Raw genomic sequence first — 27,932 nt, 5'->3', positions numbered from 1 at the left:
CTCAACATTTGTGTCTCCCTTTAGTAATCTTGTCAAACTCAACTTAGATTTTTGCTATTGCACCCTGATTTGGATATTCATGTCTGTTGCTACTCTGGCTTCCGTAGATTTATTGCTATTGGAAGAGTAGTTTGGATGCTGGGCAGAATTAATCTTTGTACCAGCCTGCACTCCATGCCTTCAGTAAATATGCATATCCCAAGTTAACTTTCTTGATTTCTTTGACGATTTTTACTGCTGCCTCAGCATTTCCATTTGACTGAGGATCGTGTGGAGGTGATGTATAGGTGAATTTCTCAATTGTTTATGAAGTGACTGAATTCTTCACTCAGGAACTGAGGACCGTTGTCACTAATAACAATGTGAAGAATGCTGTAATGACTACAACATGGTGTGAGCGGTTGGCATTGAAGTCAGCTGGTCCACCTCCCAATGGTTAGAATAGTAGTCTACAGTGACAAGATAATTAGTTTCTGCCAGTGTAAATGTCTACTCTCTGTTTTGTTCATGCTCTGCCTGGGATGCCAAGTGCTATCAACGGTTCTCTAACTTGCTTACCTTCATATTCATTACAAGCACAGCATTGACTAATATGTCCTTGATTTTGTTGTTTATGTTTAGAGCATATATCCAGTCCATCCTCAGACTTGGCTTGGGAATGAGCTGTCAGAGGAAGTGGTGAAGGCTGGCACAGTTGCAATATTTAAAAGGCATCTTGATGCATAAATGAATAGGAAGGGTTGAGGGGGAGATGGGCCAATGCTGGAAAATGGGACTAGATTTATTTAGGATAGCTGGTCAGCATGGACAAGTTGGACTGAAGGATCTGTTTCCATGCTGTGCAGCTCGATGAAGCTGTGACTCAGTTCCTTGATGAGTTACACACATGTATTTTATCATCTCTCATCTCAACTACTTCAGGATAATAACTCTATGTTGTTTGCTTGTGCACTTCATTTACCCCTGCAGCCCCAAAACTCTCATGGCAACATTTATATTCTGTTGCATTTGAGCCATCTGCTTATCACTACTTCTTGTGACGTCAACTCTCCTGCTTCTCAGATGCTGCCTGACTGGCTGTACTTTTCCTATTATCTTTCAGTGTCTCTGCTGGGTTGGTGACTTCCATAGTATAATGAGTGTTGCTTTACATTGAATCTGGAAGATTTCACACTCTGTTGAAGCATCCTCTTTTTTCTTTTCTGTTCCTAACAGTGATAAAAGTGTACTGGAAACAAAAAATGCTGGAGATCACAGTGGGTCAGGCAGCATCTATGGAGAGAAAGTAAGCTAATGTTTCAAATCTAGATGACTCTTCATCAGAGCTCTGAGAAGTCATCCAGACCCAAAATGTTAGCTTGCTTTCTCTCCAAGGATACTGCCTGACTGCTGTGATCTCTAGCATTTTTTGTTTTCAGCATCTGCAGTATTTTACTCCTACATTGTGATAAAGTGTAGCAACTTGTAACTCTTCAGTCAACTGATCTGCTGTCATTTCATAATTCTGCCATTATGCATGGAAGAAATTCAAATGTGACTTCACATCCTCTGTAATTTGGACAGGAACTCTTAGGAAAAATAAGTTTCAGCCATTTTCTCTTAACCAGTTTTTTTATCTGAGGCTTTTGTATTTTAGTGGTGGCTCACAGTTCTACAAAGACCTTATTCTTCCTATCAATAGCTGCGCTTTCTCACAGTTCTGAAATTTCTGACACCATGTTTCGAGTGTATAACACAGCAGTGTGTTCAACACGTGTGCTTTAATGAAGTGAGCTTAAGATGTCTGCCTACAATGTGTGTGCCTCAGGGTAGAGGTCACATGACTACAGCAGACTCAGAGGGACAGTTGTACATGATTGTATTTATATCCAAACACCTCACACCACTAATTTCTCACTCCTCCAATCACATTCGCTCATTCTCACTGACCACAATCTCATTCCCCCTCCCCAGCCCCTCCTCTAAACACATCCAACTCATTGTCCTTCCTTTCCCTTTCTAATCATGGTTCCAGTTTCTCCTGTGGAACATGATCTCTTTCTGTTCTCCTGACCATGTTTTCTCTGTGTCCTGCCAATCACAATCTAATCTCTTACATCTCCTTCTCCACCATCCCACAGCCATTCTCATCTTGGTCATAATTCCTCTTCACCTTACTCCTCAATCTCTTCCATTTCCTAGTAAATATCTGTTTTACTCTTTCTCCTCTCACACCTGCCATCCCTCTTTCCTCCACCTGTGTTGCTCAGCTCCACGTTCTGACAACAGTCACCTCTTCCCTCTCAGACCTTAGTCTACCTCTTTCAGCTTTATTCTTTACACTTTAACAAACTGAAACAAAAGTTGAATGCTGAATATTTTTGCCATGCCCCTGACACGTTTTTTCAAACTGTTCAATATTGAATTCTCCTTTTATAAAGGTTTTTTACTCAGCTTTTGTTTCTCTTCAAATAGTATTTAGAATTTTTTTGACAAAACCAGCAGGAAGCAAAGATAAAAATATTCCTCACTCTATTTCCTGTGCAGTGTTGGTGCATCCAGCAAGTGTGTATTTCTTTTTATTTCCATAGAAATTAATTAATTAAAAATTGGGATTGATGATGGGAACTGACTGACAGTTCACTAATGTGCTTTTAAGCTATTGCATAAAATCAAAATCTTTGCTAATGTTTACCAGAATGGAAATCAAGTAGTGCAGACTAGAAGCATGGACAGACACAAGAGTTTTTGTTGTTAAATATAATCTATGGAGTGACATACTTAATGTACGTAACAGTGTAGACATTACCAACTAAGCAACAGGTTGAAGCAAACACAGGTATCTTACTTCCCTTGCTACAAATATTAATGAAATGAGTGCTGTTTCTAAAGGAATGCAGTTGCTCAAGTAAAATATTTAAAACAGCTATTGCCACACTTGAATTGAATTTATTGTCATGTGTACTGAAGCACAGTGAAAAGCTTTGTCTTGCAAGCAATACAGGCAGATCACAGAGTTGAGTAGCATAGATAAGTAAATAATAGGTAAACAGCAGCAAAAACAAAACACAGTTATTGCCACACTTAAGTCCCAAACATTGGCCCCATTGTAGACTTAACTGTATTTGAAAGTAATGCTGAAAATTTTCATCTGCACCGAAAAGTTCCTGAAGTTTGCCAAGTCAGAAACTAAGTTAAAACGGCAGTAGAGCCTAAGGTTTGAAGTCATATTCTGTGTCAAGGAAATCAAGGTCTTTAAATTAGATTAGATCCCTTACAATATAGAAACAGGCCCTTTGGTCCAGCAAGTGCACACCTCTCCTCTGAAGAGTAACCCACCTAGACCCATCCCCCTTCCCTATATTTACCCCTGACTAATGCACCTAACACTATGGGCAATTTAGCTTGGCCAATTCACCTAACCTGCACACTTTTGGATTGTGGGGGGGAAACTGGAGGACCCGGAGGAAACCCAGGCAGACACAGGGAGAATGTGCAAACTCCACATAGACAGTTACCCAAGGTGGGAATCGAACCCAGGTTCCTGGTGCTATGAGGCAACAGTGCTAACCACTGAGCCTTGTAGAAGTGTGTACCCCTCGAGTAAAATTGTTGATTTTCAGTAAAAAGAAGATGTGCTGCCAAAGCACTTTGTCCTGCATTCATCAGGACACAATTGCAAGAATACCAAATCTCAAAGGGAACAACTATTTTTATTGCAAGAGATAATGTATTTGTTGGTTGGCAAGTGAACCCTGATGGATAGAGGCCTAGAGATGGAGAATTTGCCAAGGAACAAATAAATGCCAAGATTTTGTTTAATTCAAACCCAGCGAGTTAACTAGAATTGGTCAAGGCATTGGCATGGGAATATATTAGAGAATGGTAGTATCCTATCTTTTGTTTAGTTAGAAAAATCACAACATATGAACATTTTTTTTCATTTGCACAGAACAGCTGTGTGTATGACTATACATAACTTCTAGTGTGCATATGGGAGCTACTCTTGGTGGTTAGCATAATTCTAACCACAGGCAGGACTACTTACCAGGCGCTATCCAATTGTGGAATCACATCTAATATTGAACATCATGTTCTATATTTTGCTGGTTGAGTATGCTTGGTATGTTGTCTATTGTGAGCAGCCAAAGGGGTTTGCTTTTTGAAATGATTCACCTATCATTGGAACATATGGTTTACATTAATGGTGTAATTCGAGCATTGAAATTCATACATCATATTACTTATTTATGCTCTAGCTAGAATGTCACTTTGGCTTGACAAGAGGATCTTATTAGTGCAGAATGCCTCTCATGTTCTGATGCATGGTCGCACAGTGAAACAGAACACTTTACGTGTTCCTCACATTGGTGATATTGAAACTGCCTTTTGTTTAGTCCCCCTGCTCTGGTATTTCAAATATGATTGTGTGATCACTTTCTCAAGAAGATTTGTGATACTTCCTTCCCAGTGATTATTTAACCACATCAGTTGTCTTTTATTCACATCCATCGACTATCTCAGCATTAATTGATATGAACCTGAGACGTTGTAAAGAATTGACCATTTTTTTCATAAATGTGAGCTCTATCACCCTTTTTTCTCATACTGGCAGTAGTTGTCTCACCAACTGGATATTGTCACATGCCAATTCTGATCTATACCTGTTTTCCTGAATACTTTATTGGGAATGACACATAATTAAGATAGAATTTAGTGGACTGAAACTAATCGAAACTGACTGGTTGTTGGATTTTACTTGGAGCAAATAGATTTTGGCTGAAAGCTTCTATTGTTTGTCTGTATATTCTTTAACAATGAGATTGAAGCAAGGTTGAGACTAACACTTTGTTACGACACTGGGTAAACCCCTCTGCTAACGTAAACCAGCAACACAGAAAAGATTTACCCCCGTGCTGTAACCTATTAAAATTCGGGAGGCAAAAAACTATCCCAGAGGTAAATATTTAAAATAGAAATTAACAACGTTATTTCTTTAAGTCTAACAGACAATATTAACTAACAATTACTTACAACTTCTTTGTCTTAAACCTATCTTTTACTTCCCCGTCTACAATACTAGTCTGAATAAAAAAAAATGCCGATTATGAATTATAGAAAAATAACCATGTTTCAAAACCAGTCAGCTTTGCTGAGTTTTCTCTGTAGATTTTCCTCTATAGATTCTCTCTCCAGGTCACTTTCAATGTTTTTTCTGTGCGAGCTCCTTCTCCAGACAGGTATCTCTCAGAGAGCTCTGACTAGCAGCCTATATCTGTTGATCGTCTGGCTGTTCTCTTTGCTGCTCTGGTTAACTCTTCATAATGTCTGATATTAATACCCCAAAGCATTGGATCATTTCATTGTATTCAATACTATCAAAATACTAAATTCAAACTTGATTGGAGTCTGGTATCTTGGGACATAATTTAAACTGATTGGCCAAATTTGTATTTGTTTTCATTGTGTGGCAACTCAGCTACTGCTAGCTGTTTCAACCAAATGTGGCATTGTTACCTTGTTCCGAACTCTCTGTACTTCTCTAAGTCCTTTCTAGTTTTTCAGCTCTCTTAAAGGTACAGTACCCCTACACCTTCATAACAGCTTACAGCCGTTAGATAGAGCCTTTCACCAAATACTTTTTTATGTTGGTCCTTGTACAATGGCCTATCTAGTGGCTCATTCAACTAAGAATGCAATACACAACAGGAGTGACAGAAGAACCTGAGAGTGATTTTCCAGTGCTATTCTCATTGCACCACTGTTCCTTTGTTATATTGCCTATGCAACTGTAAATATGCAGTTTCCATTTATTTCAATTTGACTGCTAATAGGCCTAAGAAGAAATGTTGTTCAAGAAGAATATTGTAAAAAGTTCTAAATCCTAATCCCAAAAATAGATTACCAAGACTTGAACCAAATGTTAAACACCCATACCAGACCCCAACCCAGGTTTCATAGATCAGTGGACAGACAGTCAATGAGCTTCTGGGAAATGGGTTGCAAATTCAATATTTTAATTAGCCTGACAGGCAGTGATTGAACCTGCTTTGCAGGCTATGGGAAAGCCAGCATTGAAGGGAGATAAGGGAAGATTTGGGAAGAATGAACTGCCTTTGTATCAAAGCTTGTTTACTAGGAGCAGCTGGAAATGATTCCTCATGCTGCCCCAGTCCCCACCTCGCTCCATCAGCAAGCCTTTCCATATGAGTACCTCACACCCAACCGCACCATTGACCCTGGACCTAGAGATAACTCCTCTGATGCCATGATCAGATTCCATTTCCAGCCTCCCTCTCAGTGCTAGGTGTTAGACCACTCTCTGAATCCATCTTTCCCTCGCACTCATTGGCTGCTGCTGGCCCTTTACATTGGGCTGTGTGGCCTGTTCACAAGTGCTTTGCCACTGAATAGAGCTCTCCTTCAATCAGTTGGGAAACCTATGGAAAGAAACTGCACGCTGTGGTGTTGAATTAGCTTTCATTATAACCAAATTTGCACACCTTGATTAAACTGCTAGGTCTCGGAAAATTGCAACAAAGTAAGCTGCTGACTGTGTGAGGCATCCATGATGGCACTAGTGGGTTTACAGTGACACAAGGCATTGTTGCTAATTTGTAACTATTTAGTTATGAAACGTGCCCTATATACCGATCTTCCTCTGCTTACTTTGTAGTATTACTGCCAAATAGTATTGAATCCAAGTGTGTCTCGTGAGTTCTACAGCATCTCTTTCCTGCAGCTTTCTGGGTTCAATATCGAGTTCAATAATTTTAAGGTCTGAGCACTTTCTCCCATGTCTTTACCTCAACTTCCAAACACCAGGCCTTGTCATCACATGGGCTGCTACCACGCATAACCCATTGTCAGCTACTAATGGTTCCCATTAGCTGGTATTGATTCTCACACGCTGACCTTTACCCATTCTTTGTCTATCCAACTGTTTTTCTCCCTCTCCAGGCTCCATCTCTACTTATCGTTAACTCCTGCCCCCTCCCCCACCCATCTTCAGAATATATACCAACCTTTTCTGAGCTACAGTCAATTCTGAAGAAGGGTAACTGGTCTTGAAACGTTAATGCTGCTTTCTTTCCACTAATGCTGCCAGATCTGCTGACTTTCTCTCACAATTTCAGTTTTTGGTTGTCTTTGAATTTTGTGAGGGGTTTGATCTGAGGATTTACAGCAACAAAAACTGCTATTTATGTTTAATGTGAGCATGGAGGAAACAGATGCTTAGCCAAAAGACGAAGCAGGAGGTGATTAGAAATTTGTTCAAAGCACTGGGTTACTGAGAGGGAATTAAAGGAGAAGTGACAATTTGAACTGTGGAGGTGGAGAGTTTCATAAAAAATAAATCCAGATTTGGAAAATTTGTAACTGAAGTTTTAGTAAATAGGGAATGCAATCCGAAGGACAGTGACCTTAAGGGCCTGATATAGGGCTGGAGAAGTATGGCTATTGTGAAATTTGAAGACTATGTGCTAGATTTTCTGCGGCTGATGGAGGCAGGATCTGAGGCTACCATCAGAGAAAATCAGACCAGGAGATTATAGTTGTGCGCTGGTTTACTGGCACCTTCCTTCCTTCAGGGTAAAAACAATGACTGCAGAGGCTGGAAACCAGATTCTGGATTAGTGGTGCTGGAAGAGCACAGCCGTTCAGGCAGCATCCGAGGAGCAGTAAAATCGATGTTTCGGGCAAAAACCCTTCATCAGGCTTTTGCCCGAAACGTCGATTTTACTGCTCCTCGGATGCTGCCTGAACTGCTGTGCTCTTCCAGCACCACTAATCCAGAACCTTCCTTCCTTCGGGCTGTTTCTGAGAGGCCAGGCCAGAGATACAGTGACTACCTGCACAGAAATGGCTGGCAGCTCATTGCACCCAAAAAAGGAGCCTCGGAAGGCTAACACTCCACATCAGTGTTCTAGCACTCCACATCAGTGTTCTAACACTGCACATCAATGTTCTAACACTCCACATCAGTGTTCTAGCACTCCACATCAGTGTTCTAGCACTCCACATCAGTGTTCTAACACTCCACATCAGTGTTCTAACACTCCACATCAGTGTTCTAACACTCCACATCAGTGTTCTAACACTCCACATCAGTGTTCTAACACTCCACATCAGTGTTCTAACACTCCACATCAGTGTTCTAACATTCCACATCAGTGTTCTAACACTCCACATCAGTGTTCTAACACTCCACATCAGTGTTCTAACATTCCACATCAGTGTTCTAGCACTCCACATCAGTGTTCTAACACTCCACATCAGTGTTCTAACACTCCTTCTCCACAGTGGTACAGACAACTACAACCACGGCTACCCTGTGGAGGGTCTCAGTGACTGTTGTGAGCAATTTAATTTCCACAATTTAAAAAAAATGCCACTATAACCATCTAGCGTTCTTAATTAGATGGCAAATATAGTCTTAGAGTCACAGAGTCCGACAGCATGAAGAAAGGCCCTTTAGCCTAAACTGGTCTATGCCGACCAAAGTATCCATCCACGCTGACCCCATTTCCCTGCATTGGCCCACATCCTTCTATCCATGTATTTGTCCAAATTCCTTTTAAATGTTGTTAATGTACCCACCTCAACCACTTCCGCTGGCAGCTCCTTCCATATGCGTACCACTCTCTGTGCAGAAATGTTGTCCCTCAGGTCCCCTTTTATTCTTTCCCCTCTAACCTTAAACTGATGTCCTCTAGTCCTCGATTCCCCAACTCTGGGAAAAAGACTGAGTGCATTCGCCCTATCAATGCCTCTCATGATCTTATACACTTCTTTAAGATCCCCCGTCAGTCTCTTATGCTCTAAAGAAAAGAGTCCTAGCTTGTCTAACCTCTCCATATAACTCAGATTGTTCAGTCCTGGCAGCATCCTTGTAAATTGCTTGTGCGCTGTTTCCAGTTTAATAACATCCTTCCAATAGCAAGGTGACTAAAACTGAACACAATACTCCAAGTACAGCCTCACCAATGTCCTGTATAAGTGCAACATAACTTCCCAACTTCTATACTCAGTGCCCTGACTGATGAAGGCCAGTGTGCCAAAAGACTTCTTCACCATCCTGGCTACCTGTGACTCCACTTTCAAAGAACCCTGCACCTGAACTCCAAGGTCCCTCTGTTCCACTACACTCCATAAGGCCCTACCATTCACTATGAAACTCCTATTTTGATTTAATTTTCCAAAATGCAAGACTTCACACTTATCTATGTTAAACTCCAGTTGCCATTTCTTGGCCCACTTCCCCAGCTGATCAAGGTCCTTCTGCAATTTCTGATAACCTTCGTCACTCTCCATGATACCGCCTATTTTAGTGACATGTGCAAACTTTCTAAGTATGCCTTGTACATTCTCATCCAAATCATTGATATAGATAACAAACATTAATGGGCTCAACACCAATCCCTGAGGCACTCCACTACTCACAGGTGTCCAGTCCGACAAGCAACCTTCCACTATTACCTTCTGCTTCCTACCATCAAGTTTGTGTATCCAGTTTGCCAGCCCACATTCCCCCCCCCCACCCCCCACCCCCCCCCCCCCCCGCCGATTCTATGCGATCTAACCTTCCAGGGTAATCTATCATGTGAAACCTTATCAAAGGCCTTACTGAAATCCAGATAGACTACATCTACCACCCTGCCCTTGTCAACCTTCCTGGTCACTTCGTCAAAGAACTGTAACAAATTTGTGAGGCATGATCTTCCCCGTACAAAGCCATGCTGACTGCGCCTAATGAAACCCTGTCTTTCCAAATGTATTTACATCTTATCCCTCAGAATCTTCTCAAGTAAATTCAAGTCATGCATTTAAAAATCGCAGCTTAAATTTTTCATAGTTCTTTCATGAGATGTGGGTATTGCTGGCAACAAGAGGATTGACTGTGCATACCTAATTGTCCTTGAGAGGGTGACGGTGAGCTGCCTTTTTTGAGCCACTGCAGATCTCAGGATTCAAATATACCAATGGTGCTGTTAGAAAGTGAATTCCTAGATTTTGATCCAATGATAGCTCCAGGTCAGCTGGTGAGTAGCCTTGGAAGGAAAATTGCAGGTGGTGATGTCTTACTGCCGTGTTTTTCTAGCTGAAATAGGTTGCAGGTTTGAAAAATGGAGTCTTGCTCAGTTATGTGGTACATATTACAGATAAGGCACTCTACTGTTGCTATGTTCTAGCACTCAAGAGGGTGAATGTTGAAGGTGATGTGTCAAGGAAGTGGGTTGTTTTCTCCTGGATGCTGCTGAGCCATTTGAGTGTTATTAGAGCTATATGCATCCAACCAAATGGATTGATCATTTGGTCAAATCCTGATTCATACCATGCAGATGCTGGACACGCTATAGGGGATCAGGAGGTGAACAACTCTCTACAGATTCCCAAACTTTGACACAGGAATCTAATAATATGTCCAGTTGTAATTCTGATCAATGGTAATCCCCAGGATATTGATAATGTGGGATTCAGTGATAGTAATGTCATTGAACATCATGGAGTGTTAGATTTGCTCATGTTGGAGATAGTCATTGCCCGGTATCTGTCTGGCATGAACTTTACTTGTCACTTATCAATCCAAGCTGAAAATGTATTGCTGGAAAAGCGCAGCAGGTCAGGCAGCATCCAAGGAACAGGAGAATCGACGTTTCAGGCATAAGCCCTTCTTCAGGGCTTATGCCCGAAACATCGATTCTCCTGTTCCTTGGATGCTGCCTGACCTGCTGCGCTTTTCCAGCAACACATTTTCAGCTCTGATCTCCAGCATCTGCAGTCCTCACTTTCTCCTCGAAGACTTATCAATCCAAGCCTGGATTTTGTCCAGATGATGCTTTGCATGGACATGAACTACTACAGTATCTGATTTGCAACTGGTCCTGAACATTTGTGCAATCATAAGCAAATACCCCCATTTTTGACCTGTGATGGCGGGAAGATCATTGATGAAGCAACTGAAGGTAGTTGGGTCTCAGACACTACCCTGAAGAACTCCTGCAGAGGTGTCTGAGATTGGAATGTCTCACCTCCAACAACTACAGCCATATACCCTTTCTAGGTAAGACTCTGTATCAGTAAAAGGTTTCCCCCTGATTGCAATTGACTTGAGTTTTGCTTAATAAAAACCAAAAGAAGTGCGGATGCTGTAAATTAGTAACAAGAACAGAAATTGCTGGAAAAGCTCAGCAGGTCTGGCAGCATCTATGAAGAGAGCTCAGTCAACATTTTGGGTCCAGTGACCCTTCTTTAGAATAAAATGCAGCCCAGTGGTGGGAATTTAAAAATTAAAGTACTGTGAGCCAGATGGATCAGTGTGAAGCAGGATACAAGCAGCAGAAATTTAGATGAACTATTTGCAGCATTAATGACATATCATAACAAACATTATAATCTAATTTTTTAATCTCACTCACTCCTTTCATTCCATTTATATACTGCATGATTCTCACCATACATTGCTACTTCAGGGTTTGAGACTAACCCCTGTTACTTTGGTGTGGAAGTTGTTCGTAAGACAATGGCAACATTTAAAGGATATTTCCTGAATCAATTCAGAAGTTATTTCTAATGATTCTGCCATTTGCATTCACAAGTTTTTTTATTGGTACTTAGTGTTCAAATGAGATAGAAACTCTGGTGGTTTAAGAATTTTAAGAATTTAAGAGCTTTAAGAATTTTGAGCTCTGATCAATAAACAAAAATCGCTTTAAAGGAACAAAGGCTTGCATTGGCCTTGAGTCCAAGCCAAAAGTAAGGACGGAAATGATGCAGAATACATCATTGTTTGATTAACACATTTACACATTGTGTAAGTGAAACTATGCACCTCCAAACAGTGCAGACTGAGTTTAGAGGATTGGCAGCAGATTTGCAAGTCTAAAAGGCAAAACATAAATGAATATTCTCCCTTAGTCCCTCCTAATTCTATAGGGAAGTACACTGCCTCACAGTTGTTACTTTTGTGGCACAAACCACTTCCTTATGTTCTTCCTTGTACCCTGCATCAAGCATGCATTCTTATCTGGTTACTGCAACATACAAACTTTATTTTAGCAGCAGATTTTTTTTAGATCTTATTACATTTCAATCAAATTTGAAGTGAGCTCACATTCTCTCATGTGAATGTCAATAGACTTTGAGGTATAAAGTGGTGGTCAATGAAGTCCCTGGGCCCTCAATCTCCTCTTCCGGCGTGATATTATTTTGCAATTTGTGCTGTGCAAATGTTTCATCAGGAAAAAATACTGTGGTTAGATTTACCATGTGTCTAAAATAAGAGGGGAAAGATACTAAAAACTCAAGGTGATTTTGGAAACCTTTGATACATAACCGGATTCCTCTTTACAGTGAATTCTGATGATGTTATGACTAGTAATAACACAGGATTTTAATTGTGTGTTAACAGTTCTTTTCTTTGAAGAGGAACTGGCATTAAGTTAGCATTTTTCATGACCTTGGGCCCTCTCAAAGTAATTAGTTTTGAAGTGGAATCCCTTTGTAATGCAGGCATTTATATACACAGAAACAAATGATTAAACCATCATTTTAATGGACTTGTTTAAAGAATACAGGAAACTGGAGAATTCCATTTTTATTCTTGGATCTTCAATATCTACTTGTGAAAGAGGACAAGGTCTCACCTTTAAGTCTTATGAAAAATCATAATTCAGACTGCACTCCCTGGGTTCTGCACTGAAGTGTCTACACTGTATGCACAGGTCTTCAGAGTGGGAGTAAATCTCATAGTCTTCTATTCAGACAGGTGGAGGTTCCAACTAAGCCAATGTTGACACTCCTATTTTCAGACCATTGGAGACAATTGTACTGACCAAAAAGATAAGGATAAATTACATAGTTAAACTTACCTCAAACAATTTACTACCCAGCGCTGCTCGAGGACACTCAGTGGTTATGCTCAATTTTGTGACTCCCAGACCCAGGATGGAGGAGGGATGAAGTGTCTCCCTCTCTTTATTCGCCTGCATCCTCGGTTGGTCATATCAAGGTTTATTAAAGAATTGATCTTTTGTTCCGAAACCAAATGAATTTGTATTTTTAAAGAAGCCAATTTAACCATACTTTCTTGACTTAACAAAGAGGGGGCTAATGAAAGTCTAAGCCTGAGAAGAATTAACACAAAACACATACACACAGATTAGCAATAGGAGGTAAGATCAGAAGAATAAAACGTTAAAAAGAGATATACGGCCAGCCTCTGAATTGTTCATGAAGAACAGTTAATTGATTTATGTGGACCATTGCAATGGTGGTTACCAGTAGCATTGATGCTGGCAATTGAACAATTGGTTTCATGATCCTTAGTACTGCAAGTTGAGATTCTGTCATACTGATTCTTTTTGACTGTGATTAATTTCAGCATCTAGGATGAGATGGAGTTATTTTGTTGTCCTGTTTCCTTATGGCTGACTGATAGCCAACTGACTGAGAGTACGCAGAGTGAGAGTATCCCTTTCCTTGCAACACAGAGGTGACTACAGGCTAGTTCTTTGACTGTGACCAGTCAACACTTGAACCAGATGTATATACATAAGAACCTTCAGTTCCATTAGTCCACTCTAGTAGAATTGAAACTGCCTTTGCGATCCCCACCTTTGTGTATTCTTCGAAGGAAAAAACACAAAATGTACCTGAAGTTTGGGACATAATCACAGGGCCTGGTTTGCTGTTGAGCAAGGGATTGTCAACCCTTCATTGTCTTTGTAATCCAGGAAATCACAGTGCAGTCTCTTCGAAGTTTATTTTGACACCTTTAAGTGTTAAATCCCATTAGTTGAACACAATTGTTTTTGCCAGCCAACCATGGCACTTAATCTTGCAGTTACTTTGTTGTTATGGCAGTCCACTTTTAAATAAAAACAAATTTGGTATTAAAGGCCGAAGATTCTTCAAACTTCTGCCTGTCATCACTGCAGGCCTATTGGTAAACAACAGAGTTATCCATTTGACTGAGGCAGGTGCTTCCTTAATACGTTCAAATTATGGAGCACTAGGTTAGGTCAGATTTGAAATCAATAGCTCCTTCACTTGAAATCTAACTCATAAGCTTTCATTTATCCACATGTGTAGTTGAGGAATGATTGCTTGATTATGCTAACAGAAGGAAGGATACAGCCCATGGAATCTTCCCTAGAAGTTGCAGTAAGATACACACAAAGAATTGGAAAACTTCAATTATAACATCTCTTCTAATGTATTGCCTTTATTTGTTAAATTTGGGACTAAAAGATGAATAATTCCTCGACCTGATGGCCCACATCCTTGGGAATTAAAGCAGAAAATGAAGAGAGTGTAGATCATTTCCATTTTTAAGAATTCCTTTGGTTCTGAAACAGAGCTCATGGTTGGCAGGCAACCATTATGATTAAGCAAGAAGAGAAAGAGAAAACAAGAAATAGTTACTTCAATAATAATGACATCAATAGAAGGAAAATTGCTCAAATCTGTTATTAGAGATATGATAACAGGTCACTTAGAAAGTCATGATATGATTAGATAGAGTCAATAGTGATTTATGAAAGAGAAATCACATCCAATAAATTTGTTAGAGCTTTTTGAGGTTCTAACTAGCTGTCGTTGAAGTGGAATTATTGAGTGTGATGTATTTTGAATTCAAAAAGTGTTGTTTAAAGTGTCGCCCAACAGGTTAATATATAAAATTAGGGCTCATGGGTTGGGGATTAAAGATTGAGCAATGAACAGAAAATAGAGAACATGCAGAAACATGTAACATTGAGTTAAGTTATTTGTAATATAATATTGCATGGATCATTAGTTCGAGTTCAACTACTTACAATCTGTATCAATAACCCAGGTGAAAGAATGAGTAAAAAGAAAGAATGGACAAAATAACTGAATTCCAGAGGTGAGGTGAGAGTGACAGCATTTAACATCAAAGCCACATTTGACTGAATATGGAGCTCGAGCAAGACTAAAATCAATGAGTATTGGGGCAAACTCTCCACTGGTTGGAGTCATACCTGGTACATAGGAAAAGAGTTGTGATTGTTGGATGTCAGTCATCTCAGCTCCTGGTAATCTCTACAGGAGGTCCTCTGATTAGTGTTCTAGACCCAACCATCTTCAGCCGCTGGATTAATGACCTTCCTTCCATCCTGAGGTCAGAATGGGGATATTCATCGATGATTGCACAATGTTAAGCACTATTTACAACTTCTCAGGTGTGAATATATTCAAATGCAGCAAGACCTGAACAATATCCAGGCTTGGGTTGATAAGGGGCAGTAACATTCGTACCACAAAAATTCCAAGCAATGACCATCTCCTTTAAAAGACAACTTCAACACCACCCCTTAATTTTCAGTCACTGAACCTCCACTGTCAACATCCTGGGGGGTTACCATTGACCAGAAACTCATCTGGGCTCATAAATACAGTGGCTACAAAAGCTGGTCACAGGCTAAGAATACTGCGGCGAGTAACTCATCTCCTGACCCTCCGCTGCCTGGCGACCATCCATAAGGCACAAGTAAGGACTGCGATGGTGTACTCCCCACTTGCCTGGGTGGGTGCAGCTCCAACTACATTCAAAAAACATGATACCATCCAGAGCAAAGCAGCCTAATTATTTGGCACCACATCCACAAGCATCTACTCCTTCCACCATTGAAGCTCAGTAGCAGCAGTATATACCATCTACAAGATGCATACAGCAATTCAATAAATATCTTTAGATGACACCTTCCAAGATTGAAGCCACTTACATCAAGAAGGACAAGGGCAGCAGATATGCGAACACCACCACCTCCAAGCCACTCTTCATCCTGACTTGGACATCAGCGTTCCTTCACTGTCACTGGGTTAAGATCCTGGAATGCCTTCGGTACCTTACTCTTGATTCCAACATATTACCATGTCGCCTCTGTATCTTTTTCAAGAGGGTAAACAGATGAGGGTCACCCTTCTCAGCAGGACAAGGTTTGCTTGTCCCCAGCAGCAGCCCTTCCCTGACATGTTTGGAGTTCAGTGATCCCACCAACCTGTAAATGAATGAACAAACAAAACAAAACAGGGTCTACCTGCAGCACATGGACTACATTGCTTCAAGCTCACCACCACCTTCTCAAGGGCAACTGGGGATGGGCAATAAACACTGGCATAGCCTGTGATGCTGACAGCCCATGAGCAGAGAAAAGAATTCCAGTTTGATGACAGTACAAAATGAGTTGGAGAAATAACCTTTGGGGAGGATTCAAAGAGGTTGCAATATGATATTGGTTAGTTGAATGAGTGAGCAGGAAAATTGAAGGGATGTGTAATATAATGAAGTTATCCACTTTGGTAGGAAGAAAGCAAAAGAGATTATGCAAAACTGATATCCAAAGGGGATTGGGTGACCTTGTGTATTATTCACAGAAAGGTAACATGCAGGATGGAATCATCCTCTTCCAAGAAGTAGAAGGGAGAGTGTCAGAGGGGTTGTTATAGAAGTCATATCATAGGAATTGTCATGGGGGGATACATACCACCTTCCCACCACCACAGTAATCAAGTTCTAGATGAAAGAGTCCACACATTACCCATCTGGCTTGGCCCTGTATAAGGCCCTTGCATAATTAATTAGTGACCTCTTAAGGGGCAGTTTGCAACATGGTGGTGATTAACTCCACTCCTGACAGGTGAGAACAGCAGCAGCTTTCGCAGTGGGTAAAATGCGAGGCCTAAAAGGTTGAGGCAGGGGTTGGTTGTTCAATCTGTCTTAATCTGGGACAGTCAGGGCACGTGGATGGGAACAGGAGATTGGCTACTGAAAGCCACTTCCCTTGCCTTTGGCTCTGAACCCTCTTTCTCTGTTGACTCCACCCAGTGACTTTCCCCCTCTCCTGAACATTCATCCACCTCAACTGCTGGCCTGGGATTTCATCATTGCTGTGCCATCTGGAACTACTCAGGGACGTAGCAGGGTAAATGATTAGCTTCCCTACAGTGTGGAAACAGGTCCTTCAGCCCAACTAGTCCACACCGACCTTCCAAAGAATAACCTACCCAGACCCAGTCCCCCTAACTAATGCAGCTAACTCTACAGGCAATTTAGCATAACCAATTCACCTAACCTGCACATCTTTGGACTGTGGGAGGAAACCGGAGCAAACCCATGCAGACATGGGGAGAATGTGCAAACTCCACACAGACAGTCACCCAAGGCTGGAATCGAACCCAGTTCCCCGGCACTGTGAGGCAGCAGTGCTAACCACTGAGCCACCGTGCCACCCTAAATACTGGGCGGATGTTTCCCCTGGCTGTCAAAGTTAGAACTTGAGGATGCACTGTCATAGTAGGGGCTTAGTCCGGACTGAAATGAGGATAAATTTCTTTACACAAATGATTATGAATCTTTGAAAAACATTGTGCACCACAGAGGTGTGGGTGTGCAGTAGTTAACTTCTTACAGATAGCGATCAATAGATTTTTGCATGGTAAGGAAATTAAGGGATGTGGGGATTACACGGGAGGGAAGTTTCGAGGTAGATAGTGAACCATGATTTAATTGAATGATGGAGCAGCTTAAAGGGCCAAATGTTCTATTCTGAAGTTTTGTTCCTTTTTCAAGTGGTAGCCAGGTAGTTTCCAAACATGATCCCCTTAGTTGTAATAATGTGTTGCATTCATGGCCAGATGAGTTAATACTCAAATGTTATTCAGTAGAAACAATTTGCATTTATTTATTATTCTGTGCTTAATGCAGAAAAAATGCCTGAGACACTGCACTGAGGCACAAAACAAACAGAGACAAAACAGGGTCCCCACATATTTGTTTAAAGGGTTGGGTTTTAATGGAAGTCTTAAGTGAGGAGACAGAGTGGTTCAGAGCTTGAAGCCAGGCATTCAACCTTTGAAGTTGGACCTTGACACTAGTGAGGCATAACGAATTGTCAAAGCAAAGCTGAGCGTCACATTTCCCATTATGTTACATGGTTCATTTGGGTGTTTCTGATAGGTTGGATTTGGCTATGCTTTGCATTGTTCCAGTGGATGTTGTTTGTACAGATCTACTTTGAATATCAGCGGAATACTGAAGCTCAGGATATTAATTCCCAGACAGACTAAAGTATTCCCTTTGGCCAATTAATTCTTTCCTCTGGTAGTTGCTAACAATACAACAGGTGCTACCTATTTGTATGCTATTATACTTTCGGCTCTGCATATAAAAACATTTTAAAAATGAGCAAGTGTCGGCCAATTGGCCAGCCATTCAAGGAGATTATGGCTGATCTACCTAAAAGTCTCAATTTCTCTTTCATACGGCCCCTCAAAACCCTCAATTGCTTGATTAAAAAGAAATGAGTCCACTTCCTCCTTAAATACTACTTCTAATAACTTCCAAAAGTATAATAGAAACTTTCATTGCATGAGACCACTGTGAGCCTGTGAAACCAACACTGGATGACAATATGAATTTTTTTACATCATTTTTATGACAGGAACCTTGTTACTCAGAATTTTGGAATATTGTGTGCAATTCTGGTCTCCTTGCTTTAGGAAAGATGTTGTGAAACTTGAAAGGGTTCAGAAAAGAATTACAAGGATGTTGCCAGAGTTGGAGGGTTTGAGCCACAGGGAGAGGCTGAATAAGCTGGGGCTATTTTCCCTGGAGCGTTAGAGGCTGAGGGGTGACCTTATAGAGATTTATAAAATCGTGAGGCGCATGGATAGGGTAACTAGACAGGGGTTTTCCCAGGGGTGGGGCAGTCCAAAACTAGAGAGCATATTTTGAAGGTAGGAGGGGAAAGAATTAAAAGGGAACTAAGGGGCAACTTTTTCATGCAGAAAGTGGTGTGTATATGGAATGAGCAACCAGGGGAAGTGATGGAGGCTGATACAATTAAAGCATTTCAAAAAAATCTGAATGGATATCTGAATAGGATGGGTTTAGAGGGATATGGGCCAAAAGCTGGCAAATGGGACTCAATTTGTTTAGGATATTTGGTTGGCATGGATGAGTTGAACCAAAGGGTCTATTTCTCTCTGGTACATCTCTATGAATGTAGAACTGAACACCCTTCTGAGGCTGAGCGAAATCACCTGTTTGTGGGCATAAAATAGTGGGCTTTGTGTTCTCATCAATCTCAATATCTTCCCATTCGGTGTCCGGCTCAGCTTGTTTTTGAAAGTGTGGTCAGTTCTATCCAGATATCGGTTCATGGTCAATTAGACAATTACAGAGACAGGGACCAGGGAGAATGCCACCTCTTCTTCAGGAAAATGTCATAATGAGGAACAGAAAACAGGAAACAGATTCTGATTGGAGAAAATTCTGAATAGAATTTTTTTGAGATGACACTTGAGGGCTAGGTCCAAGTTCAAATACAGCACTTCAGTCATGTTTAATAAAACTAGCCACCTGTTTTAAAATTAGGGCTGTGCTCACGAAAATCCAGTTCTGATTAGTTTAAATCTATCTGAAAGTGTCATAAGCAGCCTGGTTGTCTTTGAACAACATCACTGTCTTATTTCTACAGTATGCTATCTATAATCAAAATCAGCATCAGTGGTCCACAAATGATTTGCAAAGGTTTATTGTCACTGCTGCCTTTTGTGCCCTCCCTCATAGTTGTGAAATGTTATCTCCCAGAAATCATTACTCCAGTGCCTCATACAATTTTGTTTGCTTTTAGTTGATCTGCAAGAGATTAAGGAAATCCGCCTTGGGAAGAACTCGAAGGACTTTGAACAGATTTCAAAAGAGCAGAAGGACAAATACAGCGATGATATCTGTTTCACAGTATTCTACGGTACTGACTTTGTGCTCAACAATCTCAGTTTGGCAGGTAGGTCCCACTATTGTTCCAATCATTCACCAGTCTAGCCATCCCTCGCCCCTATTCTAGGTCAGCATACTTACTAGAAGCCTTCATTTTGAAATATAATGTTGAGTTTTCTTCAGAGCATTCTGTAGGCGGAGTGGAAAGGTCTGAATTAAACCCTTGCCAATGAATTTGGAAAGGTGGTCTTATCCAAAATGATGGGTTTAGATCAGAGTGCTACAAGAAAGCACAGCAGGTCAATCAGCATCCGAGGAGCAGAAAAATGGATGTTTCGGGCAAAAGCCCTTCATCAGGAATGGAGGCAGGGAGCCTTCAGGGTGGAGAGATAAATGGGGAGTGGGAGTGGGGGTGGGGGTGGTGGTGGGGCTGGGGAGAAGGTAGCAAAGAGTACAATAGGTGAATGGGGGTGGGGATGGAGGTGATAGGTCAGAGAGGAGGGTGGGGGAAGGTAGCAAAGAGTACGATAGCAGTCCTCAGAAGATCTGATGTGATGTTCTGGAAAAATCTTTCAGTTTCACTTGTGGAATTGTCTCATCTGCAGTACTGTCTCAAACATCTTGAGAAGAATATTTTGGCTTTGGAGAGAATACAGAAGAGATTCATCAGGACAGTACTGGAGATGACTGGTTAAGCTATGAAGAGAGACTCTGTAGAGTAGACATATATTTCCTTGAGCATAAGATTAATGAGTGATCAAATTATGGTGTTTGAGGTGATTAAAGGATTTGATAGGATACATGTTGGCTATTTCTTCTGGTGAAGAAGTTCAGAATAAGGGGACATCATGAATGGCCTAGCTCTAATTTTCAGGTGATATCAGGAAGTATTTATAGAAGAAATCTGGAAATCTGTTCACTTATGAAGTTATTAAGATTTGGTTAATTGAAAACTTCAAAGCTGTGATTGATGTTTCTTCAAGTGATATGAAACCAAGGAATTAAGTGCAGATCAATTATGTCTCAAAGGGCTGATGGCCTGTACCCTGGTCCTGTGATATAGATAGGGGTTTGAAGCTGGAATGGATTACATAGTGGATTAGAACATTGTAAACTCCTGGAAGCTAACAGAGCAAAGTCTTCAATCATTAAAATTTGTAGGACCAAGCTGCTGTTGTTGTGGGTGTATTTTATTTCCATTATTTTGAAATGAATAAGACACTAACTTCACAAAATGACATATACATTGCTTGTGTTTTACGTTTTACGGATGGCTGGGGTGGTGCTTTTGTTACTTTTAAGCTGTCTTGGGCAGTAACGCGTAACATTAGTTGTAAATGTTTGGGTCCTAACTTGATTCTTTGAAAAAATCTTTGGGAAAATCTAGCATTTTTCCTCCCCAGTAAAGTCATAATCATAACCATATTACCTCTGCTGTGGGATAAATTGTTCATGATGCCCCTCGCATGGAAAGAAAAAACCTGCATTCATATGTTGTCTTTCAGAATCTTAGGATGTTCCAAAATGTTTCAATGCCAATGAAGTAATTTGAGGGAAGGTGGTATTAGAAAGACTGCATCTAATTGGTGTGCAGCAAAGGCCCACAAATTGAGGTGAAGAAAATGTCCAGATTATGTGTTTTAATATTGTTGATTGTTACTGAAAAGATGTATAAAACAAACTGCTCCAAACCTATTATTCTTGCGAATAGCTAGTTTACACTTTCTAAAGATACCATTAACAAACAACATAATCATTCATTGCTCGGGCAGCACAATGGCTCAGTGGTTAGCACTGCTGCCTCAGAGCACAAGGGATCCAGGTTCAATTCCACCCTTGGATGACTGCCAGTGTGGAATTTGCATATTCTCTCCGTGTGTGTGTATGGGCTTTCTCTAGATACTCCGGTTTCCTCCCAAAGGTCAAAAGTTACAGGAAATGCAGGGATTGGGATGCTTTTCAGAGGGTCAGTGTGGACTTGATGGGCTGAATGGCCTGCTTCTACACTATAGAGATTTTATGATAAACTAGATGACCTATAAAATGGATTAACCCACACCCATTGATTGTAATGCACATAACATACCAACTTGATGCTGATTTTTTGTTCATTCCAGGATGAGGGCGTTGCTGGCTAGGTCAGCAGTTATTGCCCATCCCTAATTGCTCAAAGGACAGTAAAGAGTCAACCACATGATCTTTGTGTCCAGCCAGTACTAACCATGATGCCCAACCATGTTGGTATCAGCAGGAGCAATATTGTAAGTGATATTGTACTGCGTAAAGTTATTGGCACTTAGTAAGTGGGAGGTAAACCGTGACTGAAACAGCCACTTGAAATTTCTTTACACACGCACATGCATCATCAGCATTGTGGTGGTGTTGGGTTGCCTGCAGTTGTATGGGAATATTGTGTGGAATTGCTGGTGAATGAAGAAATGGGGTTTAGATTTAGATTCCCTACATTATGGAAACAGGTCCTTTGGCTCATTCAAGTCCACACCGACACTCCGAAGAGCAATCCACCCAGACGCATTCCACTACTCTATATTTACCCCGAACTTAATGCAACCAACATTATGGGCAATTTAGCATGGCCAATTCACCTAAACTACACATCTTTGGATTGTGGGAGGAAACCCACAGAGACACATAGAAAGAATGTGCAACCTCCACACAGACTGTTGCCTGAGGTAGGAATCAAACCCAGGTCCCTGGTGCTGTGAGACAGCAATGCTAATCACTGAGCTACCATGGGTTGTCGTGACTGCTATTGCATTCAGGTGAGTTCCTCAGACACATTCCTAGGAGGTGCCTTCTCCTTTCATCCTTCTGCTCATTGTGCTTCTCAGCTGTACACTAATGGCAATGACTGCCCTCTCCTAATAGTGACGGTTTGCACAATACAAAAGCCCAGTGCAAATTGTGACACCACTCTGCCAGTACTGCAGGTCTCTTCCAGACTGGTCCAGGCAACAGAATGGTTGTGTCAGCGTGACAGTGTCTATCACATTTGCGGTGTGGCTTTAATTGTATACATGTTATGTGCATATACTCAGCAGAGTCTTCAGCCGTACCAACAGCCGACTACCTGGCAGTTCCCTGACCAGCTTTGGTTTGTTTGTGGTTACTCAAATGTTGCTGGCAGAACAGACAACCACAGAATGAAGACATCAATATTGCTGCCAATAATGAGCATTGACCTGACTAATTCACTGCTTATGGTCACATACCAGCCAGAAGCTGTGATTAGATTAGATTACTTACAGTGTGGAAACAGGCCCTTCGGCCCAACAAGTCCACACCGCCCCGCCCCGCCGAAGCGCAACCCACCCATACTCCTACATTTACCCGTTACTACGGGCAATTTAGCATGGCCAATTCACCTGACCTGCACTTCTTTGGACTGTGGGAGGAAACCGGAGCACCTGGAGGAAACCCACGCAGACACGGGAGAATGTGCAAACTCCGCACAGTCAGTCGCCTGAGGCGGGAATTGAACCCGGGTCTCCGGCACTGTGAGGCAGCAGTGCTAACCACTGTGCCACCGTGCCGCCCACTGATAGTGATAGTGAAATCCCTTTCAGTTCCAGTACTGGTGGAATGGATGTCGGGTGTGCAGTCACTGTTGCCCTGCATCTTAGGAAAGCTGCATGCTCTTTCGATCCACTCTTCCCTGGAAGGTGACAATGTAATGTATTAGTGCTCTTTGAATAGGGAGCATCAGCGATCTTCCTTACTCAGTATGAGATGTGAAATGTGAGGCCCCAGCTCCTGCCAGGTTTGTTCAATGCTACAGTCATCTTGAAAGCCACTGTTAATGCTGTCCTCAGCCTGCCCTGAGATTTTGCTGCAACAGGTGATAGATTTCACTGAAGATGTCCTTCTCACATGTTGCTCGTCAATGGTAAAATAACTGATCTATGAACACCCTTGGTAGATAAAGCCTCCTGCTCTGGACCCTTCTCCTCCCCAGTCTTGGGAGAAACTGCATGTTTTTTTTTGTTCAATCTCTGTCATTTCTTTCACAAGGAGAATGCACATTAGTGCACCCAAGTCTAGGCATGGCAGATTTAGCAGAAGCCACAAAATCATCACATAGTCTGACAGCATCTGCCACACCAATGCCCACAGGCGTTTGCAATTTGAAACTACTACAAAAAGCAACATGCGGTTGTAGACTGTGTAACAGTAACAAGAAATCAATTAGAAATTAACTGTACATAATTGGTTACCTCTTTTAGTAGCACTCACTGATGATCATCCTCTAAGTTGGGTGATGTGGTGGCCTAGTGGTGTTGTCACTAAACTGTTATTAATCCAGAAACACAGGTAATGTTCTGGGGGCCTGCATTCAAATCCTATCATGGCAGTTGGTGGAATTTGAATTTAATAATAATCTAGAAATAAGAGTCTAATGATGACCTCAAAGCCAATGCCGATTTTCAGGAAAAACCCATTGATTCACTAATGTCCTAGAGGGAAGGAAATCTGCTATCCTTACCTGGTCTTGCCTACATGTGACTCCAGACCCCCAGCAATGTGGTTGACTCTTAACTGCAGTATAGGCAATCTGGGGATAGGGAACGAATGCTGGTTCAGCCAGTGACGTCCACATCCCCGAATGAATAATAAAAAAAAAAGTTCTGGCATGCAAGCTTAAGAGAGGGTGTTGACTAGAGCAGTGATCTCCAAAATGCCACCATTGGCATCAAATCAGCAATGTTTTGCATGTTGATGACACTATCACCCTCATAATTCACTGGACGTTCACTGTGTATACATTGAAGGCAACACCAACATGAACCCCACAGACATGACAGTGACACCACTTTGGAGCTCAAGGGTAATTGGAGTCCCAAACCTCAAGCTAATAAGCCAAAGTTCTCAGCTACTTTAAAATAATCGCTATCCTGTATCTGTAAATGATCTGAGACCAGCAGCTAACATTTTACAACTTTTTTTTCTATTCTTGCAGCCAATTCAAAAGAAGAAGCTTCCAAATGGTTAAAGGGACTGGAAATTCTGTACAAAGAGAGTCAAACTGCACCGACCCCATTACGAATAGAAAGGTAGAGGATCTCATTATCTGCTATGTCTTTAAATTGCTTTACATATTCTGCAGTTAAATGCCACCCTGCCTACAAACAATTAACACAGCAAATAATGTTTTGGTAAATACTTTAAGTGCTAGAGGTTTGTGTCTTCACTTTATAATGAACATTTCAAAGAGCTTTTCTTAAAATGGTTCAGGGTGCCAGGAAATGGTGTCTGAAATCATTTGCTATCGGCATTTGCATTCTCTTTAATTGCAGTTAGTTCTGATATTTTCTTGGCATTAATATATTGAAAGAACTTGTCTTCTGTGCTGTCTGACATAATTGGACTTGAGCTATTATCTTGTGATTTGCTACCAGACGTATGTTAGGGAAAATGTAACAGTGTGTCTCTGACCTTGTTTCATTCTTACATGTTGTATAATTTGCAGTTGGCTGAGGAAACAGTTTTATTCAGTGGACTGGACAAGAAGAAATAGGTAAGGCTCACTGAATCAATGTAAGACTTCAATCAGTGTTGATATGGTTTGTCTAGCTAAGTTCCCAGTCAGGAGCATTTCCTAGGTGTTGATAGTGGATCTCATTGAAGGTCTGGGAAGACTGAAACATTAATCTTCCATCTCCTTTACAAACTCCATCCACCCTAATCACTGACTCCTTTCTCCTCCCTGGCAAACTGTCTGAGACTGACCCAGAGTTTAAAACTTAGAAGTAGTATTTCAGTGCATGGTGATCCTCCAACCGCACATTTGCACCATCATTTGATCTGTAAAGTTGTCTAACTCCACACTGTATTACAGCTCATCTGCTGCAGAAAACCTCATTCTTGCATTTGTTCCCTTATGCCTTGGTTACTCCAATGCATGAGAGTCATAGTCATACAGCATGAAAGGAAGCCCTTTTGTCCAACCTGTCCAGGTTTCCTAAACTGAACTAGTCCATTTACCAGCATTTGGCCCATAGTTTCTAAACCTTTCCTATCCATGTATCCACCAGATACCTTTTAAATGTTGTAATTGTACTTGCCTCTAACATTTCCTCTGGCAGTTTGTTCCAAACACACACCACCCTCTGTGTGAAAATTCCCAGATTTTGCCCTTTCTAAACTTCAGGTCATCCAAAGCTCAAATAAAAGCTGAATACTGTGGAAGCTGGTGAAATGAAATGAAAACAGAACGTGCTAGAGAAACATAGCAGATCTGGCAAGACCTGAGGAGAGAGAAACAGAGTCAACGTTTCAAATCTGTTATGACTGTTCTTTGAGATACTTCAAAGTCCTGTTGTCCATGTCTTAACTTGCACCAACACTTATTCACCCTTTTGGCCTGTGCTAACAGGCTTAAACTGTCTCCTGTCTCATCAGTTTTTTTAAATGTCTCACTCTCATATCCCACTACTGTCTTGCCTCCTCCCTGTCTATGGAGTAACCTTTAGCCCTACCAATGCTAAGATATCTGTGCTTCTAATTCTTGCCTCTTGGGCATCCCTGGTTTTAATTGCCTGACCACCCTGTCTTTGTTGTCTAGGTGCTAATATTAGGAATTCCTTCCCTAAAGCTCTCCATTATATATCCCACTTTCCTCATTTTTAAATTCTTTACAGTTTTTAGACTTTTAATTTTTTTACATTTAGTTGTTATTAGTAAAAGAAGCAAAAGTGACATGAGAAAAACCATTTTCACACAGGTGTAGTGTTAGGGTTGAGGATGCACTGCCAGAGACTGTGGTGGATTGAGGCATTCAGTAGAGATTTAGATTGTTACTTTACAGAGACTATCATATCGCTCATTGGAAGAGCGAGCACAGCTCAAACACAATGGACCACTGGCCCCCTTTGGTTCTGTAACAGTTCTTTGATTCAGTAATACTCATACAAAGTTAAAACAGAAAACATTAATTGCAATGCAGCTTCATTAGAAGTTACAAAAATTGTTGGAAACACTCAATAGGTTTGGCAGCATCTGTGCAGAGGAATCAACGTTAACATTTCAGGTCCAATGACCCTTCCTCAGAACTGCTCAGAACCAAATTAACTCTCCACAGGTGCTGCCAGACCTGCTGAGCTTTTCCAACAATTTCTGCTTTTGTTTCTGATTTACAGCATCCACAGTTCTTCGGTTTTCATTAGAAGCTATATTGAAATACGACTAATTAACACTACTTCTAGATCCTTCAGTTTTATTACAATGAAGTGTTAAAGCTGAACAGATTATGATATTCTTACTGACTGCAAATGTTGATTATGATAAATTTATGTGTAAGCAGAATTTAAGAGTTGCAGTTAACTATTGATACAAATGCTCTGGAATTACTAGTCATTTTACTTTGTTGCATGTGAAGATATCTAAAACAGTAAAACATTTTGCATTTCCTTATTTTAAATTTGCTAGGTTGACACAGGGCAGAATTTAAGATCTGACGTTTTAGCACTCTTGCAGTAAGCTAGGGTGCTAAAGATTTGACTCACTGACAGGGATGATGTGGGCACATAGGAAACAGTGTAAATTCTAATTTGTTTGTGCAAGTTTTTTGTGCACAAAATGATTGTTGGCAATTTATGTTACATGTGGTCCTGCTCTACTGGTGGACACTTCCATTCCTACTTGTGGGAAATATTAAGCTGCAGCTAAATAACATGCTGCGAAAGGATTTTATTACCATTTTATCAGCACTTATGGCCAGATAATGGCACAATAACAAAGAAATTCGGGACCTAAGTTTTAATTCTGATTTTCACTTTGAAACATTTATTTGTTACTTGAGTAAGTGCTGTACATATTTCTCTTGGTACCTGTTTAACAGCTTCATGGCATCTCTACTCTTAAAACAGCAAGTCGAAAATAATAAAGAAAGAACCCTGCTGGGGCACTGTAACAAAATAAAACACAAATTAACAGTCAGATGGAATCTTACATAATGAAACAGAAACTTACTAAATGAAAATAATGTTGTCTGGGCTGATGTTGTTCCCTAGCCCCTGTGGTGCCCATTGGTCTAAAACAGCTTCTATTGTGCTTGTGAGCACTGCATGCTCCCTGTCCAGGGACTCATAAGTGCAGGTTTAACCGCTAAAAGAGAATCAATGAGTCCTCCATGGCCTGTTGCCTACATCTATTGATGGCCACGTTGGCCAGGCCCAGGAGCAGACCC

General features: G+C 41.1%; 1 protein-coding gene across 1 annotated transcript in view; it reads left to right on the top strand.

Annotated features, from left to right (window-relative positions):
• The window catches only part of plcg2 (phospholipase C, gamma 2), a 202,550-nt gene that overhangs the window by 80,828 nt on the left and 93,790 nt on the right, over positions 1-27,932 (top strand). Inside the window, exons 2-4 of the mRNA XM_043706657.2 lie at positions 19,641-19,793; positions 24,705-24,798; positions 25,215-25,262. Coding sequence (XP_043562592.2) covers positions 19,641-19,793; positions 24,705-24,798; positions 25,215-25,262 — 295 coding nt within the window. The remainder of the gene's footprint in view (positions 1-19,640; positions 19,794-24,704; positions 24,799-25,214; positions 25,263-27,932) is intronic.

Source organism: Chiloscyllium plagiosum, unplaced genomic scaffold (genome assembly GCF_037043375.1).
Source record: "Chiloscyllium plagiosum isolate Xiang-an unplaced genomic scaffold, Cpla_swu_hap1 HiC_scaffold_17, whole genome shotgun sequence".
NCBI classification, from domain to species: domain Eukaryota; kingdom Metazoa; phylum Chordata; class Chondrichthyes; order Orectolobiformes; family Hemiscylliidae; genus Chiloscyllium; species Chiloscyllium plagiosum.
Note: the sequence above shows the minus strand (reverse complement) of the source record. Positions and strands in the feature narration are given on the sequence as shown.